We start from the raw sequence: 13,039 nt of genomic DNA on the forward strand, positions 1-13,039 counted from the left end.
TGTGAACTTTTAGAATCTGATATAGAATGAGGAAAATGCTTTTGTTAAATACTTCATTAAAATGCATTTGCACCATTTGCATTTCTTGTGTGCAAAGATGTTTAATCAATACTTTTTAAAAAAAAAATCTGCTCTGTCGCTAGAAAGAAAAAGGAGGGAAGGATTATTTCATTACAATAATCTGTACAATTGCATTAAGTTTTTGGATTCATATGAATAAATAGGAAAACCCAATATCCAAACCAATGATGTCTATCTGTTTTCCAATCACTTGAATTTAGAACAATTAAATTAGCTTTGATTCAAATGAAGTTCTGACTCATTGTTTGTATATTTTTCGGTCTGGCAACAAGGAAGGAAAGGAATAATACTAGATTCAGTTGCATCTCCAGAGAAGGCTGTGATTAGCTGATTGGAAAGGAATTTGGCCTCTGCATATCCAGTTGAGATCCAATGGTTTTGGCCACAATAGCTGAGTGTTAGGCAAATAGAGTGCTATGATTTCTCTGAAGCCTGGCTGGAGTCTTTTGATGGAGATAATCATTTTACATTTTGGCTGTGATCCTGAGCACACTTATTTACAAGAGAAGCTCATCGACTTCTGCTGGATTTTGATTCTACAACAGCTAGAAATAAACATCTTTTTCAAGATTTTAGATCACTGAAGAAGCATAATTAGGATAAGTCAAACTTAATGTATAAATAGTTTAAATTATGCAAAAAATTGTGTTGGTAAAATAGCTGTGCTCACTATCTTTTTTAATGATTATTTTCTTTGCAGGATACTAAGACAATAGTCCATTCTACTTCCAGAAGGTCAAGTGAATGGCTCAAAATTTTGGCATCAATTTTCTGCTTAGGTAAGTAGCTTCAAAATGTTCACATCCTAAATTAAACTCACATTCTCTTCTGTGAATCAACTCCATATGCAAAATACCTCCCTTCCCAAATATACAATAACCTAAGGCAGGTTTGTGCTTGTGCTCCTAAATTCTGTAATTATGCAAATCAGTGAGCAGTCTCAATTTTATGCTGGAGAATCATTTTCTTCCAGTCTCTCTGCATAGTACATGGCCAAAAGGAAAGCCCGAGGGCAGATACTTGTCTGATTCCATCTCAGGTGACTCTAATATAAAGTCTACTTGAAGCATCTGGAAATATTTGTTATATAAGCATCATTCTTATTGTATTTGGCCTTACGCTTGGGAAGAATGGTGTGGACCGATTCCATTATATTGAGCCCTGGTAACTTAACTCTGTTCATTTCACTTCTTTTACTATATTCATATTATATATTCATGATTATATATTTATAATCACATTATAATTAGCTCTGTCTAACCCCTCTGTTTGAAAAGGGTGGAGCCTTGTTGATTACAATCTCTTATAGGACAACTATACAGTATAATGGTGTGATATTTTAGGAGAACATTTGTCACAAGTTGGTTTAATTGCAAAGTAATTTTTCTGCTAGGTATATGATGTATATTCTAATTATGAATGTGCAATTGATATTTTCAAAAGTTTAATTCCAGAACTGAAGTGAACTATTAAGGGTTATTCTGTGGTAAGATAGGAGATCAATAAATTTAATAAAAGAAAAATAAATTTTGGATTGAAGTAATCTATCTAAAACAGATTCTGAGCCCCCCAAAAGATGCATTAGTGATGCTGTTAACGAAGTCAAGTCAGTTTTTTTCTTAAAAAAAAAAAAGTCCTAAAGGTATACTATTCTGCTCTTCCATTTTCAATTGCTTATTTATTTCAGAGTTATTGCCTAAAAATCCTTTGTGGGTGCAGAATAAGACCCACAGAATTAAAATGCTTAGAATGATATATGATGTCTTGACTGTTTTCTAGAGGGATAACATCTATCCTTGTTTTGGTATCTTATTGCAGGATGATCTGGAAACTTGCTTTATCATTGTTTCTCATGTCCACTCTGGTTCAAGTGATAGAACCCAGGAAGAATCGTCCTGCGGGAGCCATCCCTTCCCCTTACAAAGGCAGCAGAAGTAATAACTCTGACCGAAGGCCACATCTGAACAAAGAAGTGCTGGCCTCCAGCCAGGAGGCTTTGGTGGTTACAGAGAGGAAATATCTGAAAAGTGATTGGTGCAAAACCCAGCCCTTACGGCAGACTGTCAGTGAGGAGGGCTGCCTTAGCCGCACAATTATAAACCGCTTTTGCTATGGCCAGTGCAATTCCTTCTATATCCCCCGGCATGTAAAAAAAGAGGAGGAGTCTTTCCAGTCATGTGCCTTTTGCAAGCCTCAGAAGGTCACCTCCTTCACAGTGGAGCTAGAGTGCCCTGAACTGGACCCACCTTTTCGACTTAAGAAGATCCAGAAAGTCAAGCAATGCCGATGTATGTCGGTAAGCCTGAGCAGTACAGGCAAACAATAAAAGTGAGAGTTGGCAGCTGACTCTGCCTTAAACCCTTTCTTCAGACACGAAACTGGTTGACTGTTTTTTCCTTGACTCATTTTGGAAACATTTCTACAGCAGTGTCCTTTGCTTTGTTTGCCTACTGGAAATAAAAGCTGCTATCACCTGATCAAAACATGCCATCCTTATTACCCAACAGCTCTTTGACCACTGGGCTTGCCACTAAGTGAGAAGTCATTATCTGATGTGAAAGTGAACATTTTCGGGGCCAGTGATATAAATTCAGCAATTAACTCTTCCTTCCACTGTGTGGAAATTGTTTTGGCTTTCACTTCATGCTTTTGGATGAATAATGGCTGGATGAAGTATTTGTCATTTTCCTATCTCATTCTCGGTTAACATTTTGGTTTATTTCTGACTACTTAATCCTGTCTTCCGTGGGATGGATATAGTTAGGAACAGCAAAGGGAAGCAGTGATCTGTCTTGATTGATAAGACTTGTGTGCCTTTTAAACAGCCTTATCTTCCATGGATATATCAGCTTGCACTTTCTAATGAAAAGGCTGAAGTGGATTTATCCCTATTTTCAACTAAATTGTCTCAAGTACAGAGTACTACAGCAATGTCTCATTTGTCATGTTACCGCAAATAATTGTTAAACTTTTTAATGTAGACATAAGCATGTATAATTTGTGAGATGACTCAATATTTGAAGGGTTGAGATAAATCTTAAATATGAGAGAGATTATCCCTCACAGCCCACAGGATTTTGCTAGTGTTAATTTTCCTTCCCTAGACTCACTTTTGTGAATTTATCTCCATCTATTTTGAGTGACTACATTTGTGAAAGCAATATTGTGTTTGATCTATAGCAATACCATAGCACAAAGCAAGCAACATAGTGTATTTTTTTCTTTAAATTAACTATGTTTCCTTTATACAAAATTGCATCTACATAGGATAAAATTTAATGTATGAAAACGTGATAAACCCAATTAATACAAGGCTGCATGTTAGGGTTTTGCATGTCCAGAAGTTACCATTGAGATTCCTTTGAAAATTTATGGGTAACTCTGATGGTGACCCCATTGCATGGCTTGAAGTTTGCATTTGTGATAAGTATAGCCAAAGTATTCAAATGTTCAAATATGTTTTTTGCTACTAGTTTCCTCCTGAGGTGATTAGAAAGGGTTGAACAAAGTTGCAAATTGATGCCACCTCAAGGGTTCAAAGGCATAGTTCTCTTTTTATGCTAGACAGGTTACTTTGAGAGGTTTTGAGTGAGTGATCTCCATTAGGCTTGTCAATTATTGGCAATTGGCACAGGAAGAAGAGATTGGGTAGGTATGTGGGCCTTAGAATTCAATCCCTTGATGTTACATAAGAACAATATCATGCTTAGAAAAGTACAGTAAAGAAGAATGGGGCTTGCTTTGGTGGTTTAATGATCATAACTTATGATTTCTATCAAAGATATTAGGGAAGAACTAGTTAGGATAGCTGTATTTTCATGTACAAGCTTGCTGCCCAAGAACACTGCTTCTTGGAGAAAAAGAACATTTGGTTCTTATTGTTAGGACTTGGTAAAAAATTGTTCAAACAATAATGTAGGATGATTATTTAGAGGGAGCTCTTTACCAGCCTGTTACAAACAAACCAGATCTGTTATGATAGGGGAATGCTTTTTGGGTTGTTTTATAAGAGTTGAATTATATGTTAATGTTGTAATAGTTCATACTATTTAAATTTTGTTTTATAAATGAAAATGAAGTGGAATAAATATTATAAATATAACAATTATTTTTAGGCGTATTATTGTTAAATTATAGAAAAAAGCTACTCTAGAGAGAATATGGAATTCATGTATATTTGTTTCATGTATATATTCCTAGAGCTTAAGTTTAACCTTTGTTAGGGAGTTTTCTTCATCCACTTAATTTAAATATGAAATAATTAAAATATAGAGCCATTATAGAATATTTCAGTTAAAAGCAGCATACGTGTAGCTGAAAATAACCAGTGAAAACTATCACTCTGATATTGTATGTATGGAAACTGTGAATGTAATAGACACACATTAATTTCCAATTTTCTGTTATATCACAGACAGAGAACTTTTAATTCTCCAGTTTTACTGCATGTCATCAACCCCAAGGATATGGCTGTATATCAGAAATTAAAGGTCCCATGTCAATGCAATGTATGTTATGTATAATATATATAAAACCTCAATTCTTAAATAAACTGGGTTTATTGATTGTTTTGGAATGGATGAAAATAAATTTAAGGGCATCATGATTGTTCTACTCCAAAGTAATAGTTGTAAGTACACAAACTTCAACATAACATTAATATAACACCTAGTTAACATTACTGTACTCTTTTGATAAGCAGTTGGAGCTGTTGTCATATGAAAATATTTTAATGGAAATAAATGAAGGAAACCTTTCATTACAACTGTACTAAAATTAGGCTACTGAATTTTCTTTCTAACATCTCAACTATGTTCCTCATTGCAACTTCCTATATTCTTTTTAGTGAAAGGTGTAGGGCTAGGTATCAAAGCAGTATTAACCTAAACATGACATGGAACAATAAATAAGTAACCATTGGAACAGATTTGTGTTTCTGGGATCAAAATGAAACATGTCCCCCAAAAATATGAACAAGGATATTTTATCAATATTGGTAACACAGAAGTGGTCTAATTCAGGAAATCCATAATGTTCAGCTCCATACAAAGGAATCTTGCAAGGTTCCCTTACACGAAGGTATAGACATGTGAAGTTTTTCTTCTATAGAAGCAGCACTGAACTGGATCGTTTTAGTTCTAGTGATCCATTGAAATCAGCAATTCACCTTAGTTATAACCAGAGTCATCATCCAAATTAGGCAACAGCTAGTCCTGATCTCAACAGCTTTTTCCTTTTAGCTCTTCCACCTTTGCTTGGCAGAGGTGCTGAATCTTGCCCAGTAAGGAACTGGATTAGCCTAATTCCTGAGTTGTAATGGGTTAATGTCAATAGTAGCCATGATTATAGACTAGGCAGCAAGCAGGGTTATAAACAGACCAACACATGCCTAGTGTTGGGAATCATGAGTTCTTCATTCAACCTGGCCTACAAAAGCTAAACTGGCAAGACACATTCCTAAGCATAACTTGAGCTCATTGATTAAATTAGTTTGGTTAAATCTGAATCAAAGACACTTTATGTTCTTCCCAAACTACCACAAACCCCTATATTCTTGTTGCATAGTATTCTGTTTTTCAACTTTATAGCAAAACATCTTGCACTGAATTGTTAAGGAACTAGTATTGCCACTTTCTCCAAGCTGGCATCTTTTCCAGTTATGTTACAATAGCTCCTATGGTTCCAAATAACATGGCCTTTGGAATTGTAATGATGGGAACCACATAAATTAATGCAGAAATAGCAGTAGCACTTAGACTTATATACCGCTTCATAGTGCTTTACAGCCCTCTCTAAGCGGTTTCCGGAGTCAGCATATTGCCCCCAACTTCGAAAGGATGAAAGGCTGAGTCAACATTGAAAGATAAAAAAATCTGAGCTACTGGCAATAATGCTATTCAGTATGATATAAAGCTTACAGATAGATGAAACCATTTTTCTTGCTAATTCAAAGCTAATATTTTAAGACATTAGTCTGCCATCTGGTGGTAGGTAGATTAATCCATCAGTTATAAATTGTCATATTTACAGATAATACCCAATACAAAGATAATCCAGCTTCTTGTCTTGGGTAGGCTTTCAATTGCCAATCTTGTACTGTAAGATATTCTTACAATAACCATGTTTTGAACTTTCAGTAGAGAGTTTGGAATAAGAACCTGGAAACTAAGAGTTATTTGCAAACATCCCAGGTATGGATGTTTATATTGTACATCTCTCAAAAGAGGAAGTTTTAATTTTTGTTTAATAAAAAAATTCACTTTTTTGCAATCAAGAGTGATTGTTAATCATCTCAGAGCCACAAAAACTGAAGTACTATATGCATAATACAACATTGATCTCATTATTTCTTTTATTTTTCATATAAATTAACATTCTAAAAAAAATTGGAATAGAAACACTAAATACAATATTGCACATAGCGATCTTTGTTAAGTGTAGCATTATTCAGTTTAGAATGGCAATATACACACAGTAGATACTGAAGGGAACAGGAAATCTACAAAACAGAAACATGCTTCAATGTTTTTAAATGCATTTAAATGAAAAAAAATGCAGAAACAGCAAAAGACTATAAATTACATAAATACAAACATGAGTTTTAATCAGTGCTATTAAAATATGTTTTACTTCTTTAATTGCTTTCGATAGGTCTTTTTGTAACAATCTTCTCTTTTCCCTTTCCCAAAGAAATAATCTTTATTCCTGATGCTATTGGATCATATAATGCAGTTTTGGGGCTATCCTGAAAGATGATAAGAGTTTCAAGCTGATTATGTAACAGGAAATCATTTCCCAGTGGAGGAAAAATATATTTTTTAGTGATTGGTATTTTAAAAATTCAATTCCTGAGGTCATATTTTATGCAGCCCTTATGATTCCTGGAATCACACATTAATCTCTGGACAACCAGGTATCATATAGTGGGTTACATGGAGAAAAATAAATATTTCAAAACTTAGAAATTGCATCACTCTAGCACCTTCTATGCTAAGAGGCATTGAGATATATACATCGTTTCCCTACTTTTGGCTTTTTTTAAATCTTTTAAAAAGTTGCTCTTAGAAAGTGTGGAGAAAATGTGGTAAACTAGATCTGCCCAATCATTAAATTGTTTTTAGCAGTTGAGACAGAAGTATTGCAAAACAATTGCATCTGCTGTACTTTTTGTAATTCAAGTACTTAATAAAATGTGAGATCAAACAGAAGTAATCATCTTTGTTTTATCACCAGAAAAACCAAGGCTCTTAATAATCCTTCATAATTTAGAATGAGAAAAGGGAAAGATCTTTAGTTCTTTAATTTTTTTTAACTCAAGAGTTTGATAGAAAGTCTACCACAAGTTTCCTGTTACTCTGCAAACAGTTTCTTCAATGAATATAATATTGAAATACCCGAGATTGTTTGGTATCTACCAAGTGAGTCCTGTGCTTAACTGTAATTGGGTTTTCCCCTTTTTGTTTTCATTCCATTCATCAATATCAGCAAATCATGATCAACTTTGTCAATTATAACAATAGCTGGGCTGAATGTCATATTTATGACATATTTTGTCAGGAGGCAATGAAGTAGATCATGGCTTAGAGTGTAAAAGAAACACTTTTACCAATTCAGAGTACACTTACAAGGTCAATAGGAAATAGATACAACAGTTCTTGAGAAGTAACATTCTCCCTAATCTAAATGCAATGTTGTAATGTATTTGCTTTAGGAAAAAAAAATCCTGCAAGAATGGAACATCTATATGAAGTTAGATGTTTATAAAGTTTTCAGTATGTTTAGGACATACTGAAATACTGCTGCTTACACAGACTACTTTAGTCTTTATTAGTATTTTACCATATAAATTGCAAAATAATGTTTGGATGGAAAGAATGTAGTATATGGGGTGTCTGTAAGAGAGAGATATCAAATAGCTTCCATTACTGGGTATCCATCGTGCAAATCTGTTTATCAGTGAATGTTCATAGTAGTCAGTGTAAACAGGAAACAAAATGCAAGAAAATCAAGAAAACTAATGGGCTGAATGGTAATATTTCCTTTCCCCTACCTCCCCAAGGCATGATCAATGTGTTGAGTCTGGGTACAAAGACATAAGTCTTTCTTCTTTCATATTTTCATACTTATCTTTGCTTTCTGAAAATGAAGGACACAGAACAGAGTGAGCAAGAAGAGATTCAGTATTTCATAGCATATTCATAAACACTGAGAAACCTGTTATATCATCCAAAGGGTATCCCATTATTTTCACAGTCCTGCATCTGTTCAGTAACTTTGATACTGTGCAGTATTTCTCTAACTCTGCTTCCTGAAAAATAACTGTGCTACCTTATAGGATCAAAAGTCTTCTATGTATGCATAAAACACAGTTGAAACATTTATCTCCCAATGGAAAAGATTAAAAACCCCTGCACATCAAAGTGGTTGTGACCTACATCCTTAGTGAATGTGTGTCTGACAATGGATAGTTTAAAAAGTAGTTACCAGGGAAATGTCACAGAGTAAGATTTGCTGTTAATAGCCCGAAACAAGACAAAGAACCATGGGGAACAATTTTTCTATAACTCAAAGATCAAAATTCAATTAAATCAGACTATTTGGATATGAAGTTGAGTTTTCCCCAAGATATAATCTCCAGATGCTTAAAACAAACCATTTATCTTGCATTATGGTTAACTGAGTACAACAGATCATTTAAAGCTATTTGGTGCTTAGTCTACTGCCATCACCATCACTACTGCCTAAATCTAGTGAGGGCTTAATTTTATTTTAAGACCTTGCATACATTTTCTACATCTTGGTTTAACATTTAACATTTTTTAATAGATAGTAAGAATAAATAAATTATTTATTTATTAATTATAAATAAATTATTATAATATATATATTTATATTTATATAAATATATAAATATTAAGATTTAAATTATTTAAATCTTATTTAAATAAATCTTATTTAAATAAATAAGATAATTATACTTACAATTCCAGAATCATGCTTTTGTTTTATATTGTAAAGTGATTTTCCTTTTTTCTGTCTACATACTTCTTCAGCCTCTTTAAGTCTGCAATACATAATGTTAAGTCATCAAGTCAATAATCCTTGCAAAAGACAAGACTATTGTAGGACAAGTTCAATATATGATCATCTAGATCGAATGCAAAAGATAAATTATCAGCAAATACCATCAAGGAAATCCAAAGAACCCAGTGATTACTGTAGCTGCTCCATGTTACTGTAAAAATTAAGTCTTGGAATTACCGTGAATATAAAAAGAGCAAATACCCAGAAATTGCTTGTTGAAAACTGCAGATACATTGCACAATATGTAATTTCTATAGTTTAAATAAGTAACACTGTAATAATTGCCTAACTATGTCTTTATGTGGAAGTTGGCTCAAGAAGAATCTAGAATGTTCCCAAATATACTTTAGACTCTTAGAAAATTGGAGAGCAAAAATGAAAAGTATTCTACTGATATCCTGCTGAGCTTTGTTAGATTTATATCCTGCTTTCTTCCAGGAATGTAAACTGTCCCAAAGCAATCCCTTCTCCAATTTCTCCTACAACCACTACCACATGAGTAGGAAGAGACAATGAGTGACCTTAAGTCATTGTCACCATGCTTGAAGGTGGACTTTAAGTTGTGTTTTCTTAGTCCTAAATCCAGTATATTTGCAGTTATATCACAACTACAAATAGATATTTCACTGTATTGTGAGTGTGTCTCTATGTCTCTATAAAGATTCCCTGACTATCTACCAGTTTTGAGGTAGAAAAATAAATATATAATGCTTATGCTACTTATTGCATATTTTTCTACTTGTCCTCACTAGAAGAATGAACTTGTACAGTATGTAACAAATAAACCAAGAACTCAAAAGATTTTTGAAAGAGCCTCAACGGCATCCATTGAGGTGTAAACTCCCAACTCTTGAGTGAAGCATTTTATTATCACAAACTCTCAGAATCTGAGATTTAATGTTTTCATGAAAGGGAGGGTCTTTGCTCTGGCAAGGCCTTACCATTCTTCTCATACAGCGATTTTGACTTATAAGCTCATTCCTTCCGATATGCAGGCAATTTGTTAGCAGTTGTAGGGAAAGAACAGAGCATTTCAGGAGACAGTGTGGCTACATGCTAGCGTTTCTGGAAGCTGTCTGAGGCTTGTTTAGATGGAAAAATCTACAGTCCAATCCAACACATACACAAAGAAACTACTAAAACTGCAGCAAGAGAAGTTATTTCTCTGATTTTTGTTCAGAGCAGATGGCGATGGTGAAATCGGCTATCTGAATAAAAGCATTTATTTGCAAGAGTATTTTCCCTCAGACTAAAATGTTGACAGAGTCCAAAGCCACAAACAATAAAATTAATGAAAATAATCATTATAGGCTGTGTTGTGAGAGATAACTTAGATGATGGTTTCCTAGGACCAAATAAGATGCCTGTGGCATGGATGCAAACAAAACTTCAATAAACTGTGCATATTTTGATTGTGTTTGCTTTCACCGCAGTATAACCCAGTAGTTAAACCACATTCCTGTTTTTTAAACCCTAATCTATATTGGCTGCAGCAATGGCTGAGGAAAACAGCCAGGGACATAAAAGCTTGCAGAAGATGCAAGCTTTAGGAGACGTAGTTGATGAATCCTCTTAGCCATAGCAACAACATGTTTGTTCATCTGAAGCCAAGGGAGGCTGATCTGCAAAGGCTAACAGAGGCATAACAGAGTCTTGCCTGGGGCCTCCAGGACTGTAGTAGAGACATCCCACTCCCAAGATGGCAATACTTCTGTTTTTATGGAACATGACAGTCTTGGGAAGGAATCCATCACACACAGGAAGAAGGAAATGTTCCTTAGAAATAACATTAGGCAGAGACTAAATGTAATTTCACCTTCCAATTTTTTGAAGGGTAGCAATAGGTTATTTGGTGATGATCTCAGAAAGGCTGTGGCCACTTTATTACTAATGGTAAACTTTAGTAATATTGATATGAAATAATCTCTAATTTGAAGTGTTTAAAGTCACGAGTAGTGCAATCAATATTTCAATATTGTTTTTTTCATGTGTGACATACAAACTATGGAATATAGGCATAAACTATAACTGATTAAGAAGAATGCAATAATAACTGTCATGCTGATGCTAAATTCAGAATGCTAAATAAAAAAAAAAAGTCCAGAATTTCCAAGATGAATTCCTTGGAAATGCTAGGTATTAGTCCAAGTGGAAAATTGAATAGTTCTGTTGTGAGGACAAGATTCCAAGAGTTAGGATTTGGGCTGGCTAAGCATTAAGGGAAATGTTTTGGGACAATCCAATTGTGCACAAGCAGGGAAAGCATCTCTTAATTTGATTCAAAGTGAATTATCCTGGGGGCATCTGAATGAAAATATTTCTGGCCAAATTTGGGACAAGTAGGATTAAGGAATAAATGAATATGCACTTGGAAATGTTCGCTAGTCCAAAGATTTAATTGTTTACAATTACCTATACCTATACCTTTACCTATACACACAGAGACAAACAGAACTCATATGTTCCCCTCCCCTTATATTAATGTTAGACATGTCTTCTTCAAGATGAACAGGTGGACATGATTATTGTAAAATAAAAACATAAAAATAACAGAAAACTATTGGAATCAAGGACCCCACAAATAAGCTATATCTGGGTATAAATCAAACAGACCTAATGGACAAAGGGAAGGGAGCTGTACCAAAGAGAGATATGTGTTAAACTAGAAACTTCAAACAGTGATAGGTTCCATTTCAGAATCACTGTGGGTTACAGAAGTAACTGAATGCAGGAGATTGTGCTATTGCTTCCTAGACCAGGGGTCTCCAACCTTGGCAACTTTAAGCCTGGCAGACTTCAACTCCTAGCTTTGCTGGCTGGGGAATTCTGGGAGTTGAAGTCCACCAGGCTTAAAGTTGCCAAGGTTGGAGACCCCTGTCCTAGACCAAAGGTAATCAGAGTATTGGGTTCTATTATCCTCACATGAACTTAGCACATGCATTTGAGAAAGAGACAATATTTCTAGATTTCTTACATGGCTACATTTAAGAGAGTTCTTGGTGGTACTGAGCAAAAGAAATACAGACCAGGAATTAATGATAAGTGGCATGGAGAGGTTTATGCAAGATGTACTGTACATGGTGTAGAAGTAAGGGAAACAGTGACGAGTACTGTTCTGGAAGGTGATGAAGCAAAATTACATTTATTTATTTATTTATTTATTTATTTATTTATTTATTTATTTATTTATTTATTTATTTATTTATTTATTTATTTATTTATTTATTTATTTATTTATTTATTTATTTATTTATTTAAACTTGTATGCCGCCCTCTCTCCCAAAGGACTCAGGGCAGCTCACAACAATAAAAAACACATAAAATTCAGTATTCAAATATAAAAACCAATACAATCCCCTTTAAAAACCCCTTCAGTCCAATCCGGCCAGGCCAAATAGCCATGTTTTGAGGTCACGGCGGAAAGAGCAAAGGTCAGGGGCCATCTGGAGCTCCAGGGGGAGCTGATTCCATAGAGTAGGCATGCCCACAGAGAAGGCCCACTCCCTGGGAGTCGTCCAGGGAGTCGCTCCCTGGGAGTCACCAGCCGACACTGTCTGGCTGATGGGACCCTGGCAGATGGTCTGCCAGGTACCCTGGGCCTAAGCCATGTAGGGCTTTATAGGTAATTACCAGCACCTTGAATCTCACCTGGAGGGCAACCGGTAGCCAATGCAGGTCCCGCAGGAGGGGTGTAACATGAGAGTGTCGGGACACGCCCATCACTACTCGCATGGCCGCATTCTGCACCAGCTGAAGCCTCCAGGTGGACTTCAAGGGCAGCCCCATGTAGAGAGCATTGCAGTAGTCGATCCAGGAGGTGACGAGCACATGAGTGACTGTGCACAGGTCATCACGGTCTAGGTAGGGGTGCAAC

The 13,039-nt window shown here is 35.2% G+C and overlaps 2 protein-coding genes across 2 annotated transcripts in view; one reads left to right on the plus strand and one right to left on the minus strand.

The window, feature by feature from the left end:
- Window positions 1–825: 825 nt before the first annotated feature.
- Window positions 826–2,407, plus strand: GREM2 (gremlin 2, DAN family BMP antagonist). Its single transcript, XM_070950685.1, has 2 exons — window positions 826–860; window positions 1,900–2,407. Exons 1-2 carry the CDS (start codon window positions 826–828, stop codon window positions 2,405–2,407), a joined length of 543 nt encoding a protein of 180 aa, XP_070806786.1.
- A 5,509-nt stretch (window positions 2,408–7,916) lies between these two features.
- Window positions 7,917–13,039, minus strand: part of FMN2 (formin 2) — a 202,838-nt gene continuing 197,715 nt past the window's right edge. Inside the window, 2 exon segments of the mRNA XM_070950697.1 lie at window positions 7,917–8,217; window positions 9,064–9,145. Coding sequence (XP_070806798.1) covers window positions 8,191–8,217; window positions 9,064–9,145 — 109 coding nt within the window. The 3' untranslated portion in view covers window positions 7,917–8,190.

Source organism: Pituophis catenifer, unplaced genomic scaffold (genome assembly GCF_029215685.1).
Source record: "Pituophis catenifer annectens isolate HBS135680 unplaced genomic scaffold, rPitCat1.0.hap2 SCAF_1, whole genome shotgun sequence".
In the NCBI taxonomy this organism is placed as follows: domain Eukaryota; kingdom Metazoa; phylum Chordata; class Lepidosauria; order Squamata; family Colubridae; genus Pituophis; species Pituophis catenifer.

Bases quoted from the DNA above. Each gene is read 5' to 3' on its own strand.
- GREM2 (XM_070950685.1), top strand. From the start codon at position 826: ATGGCTCAAAATTTTGGCATCAATTTTCTGCTTAG. The intron at 861-1,899 runs GTAAGTAGCTTC...ATCTTATTGCAG, and splicing joins GGCATCAATTTTCTGCTTAG to GATGATCTGGAAACTTGCTT.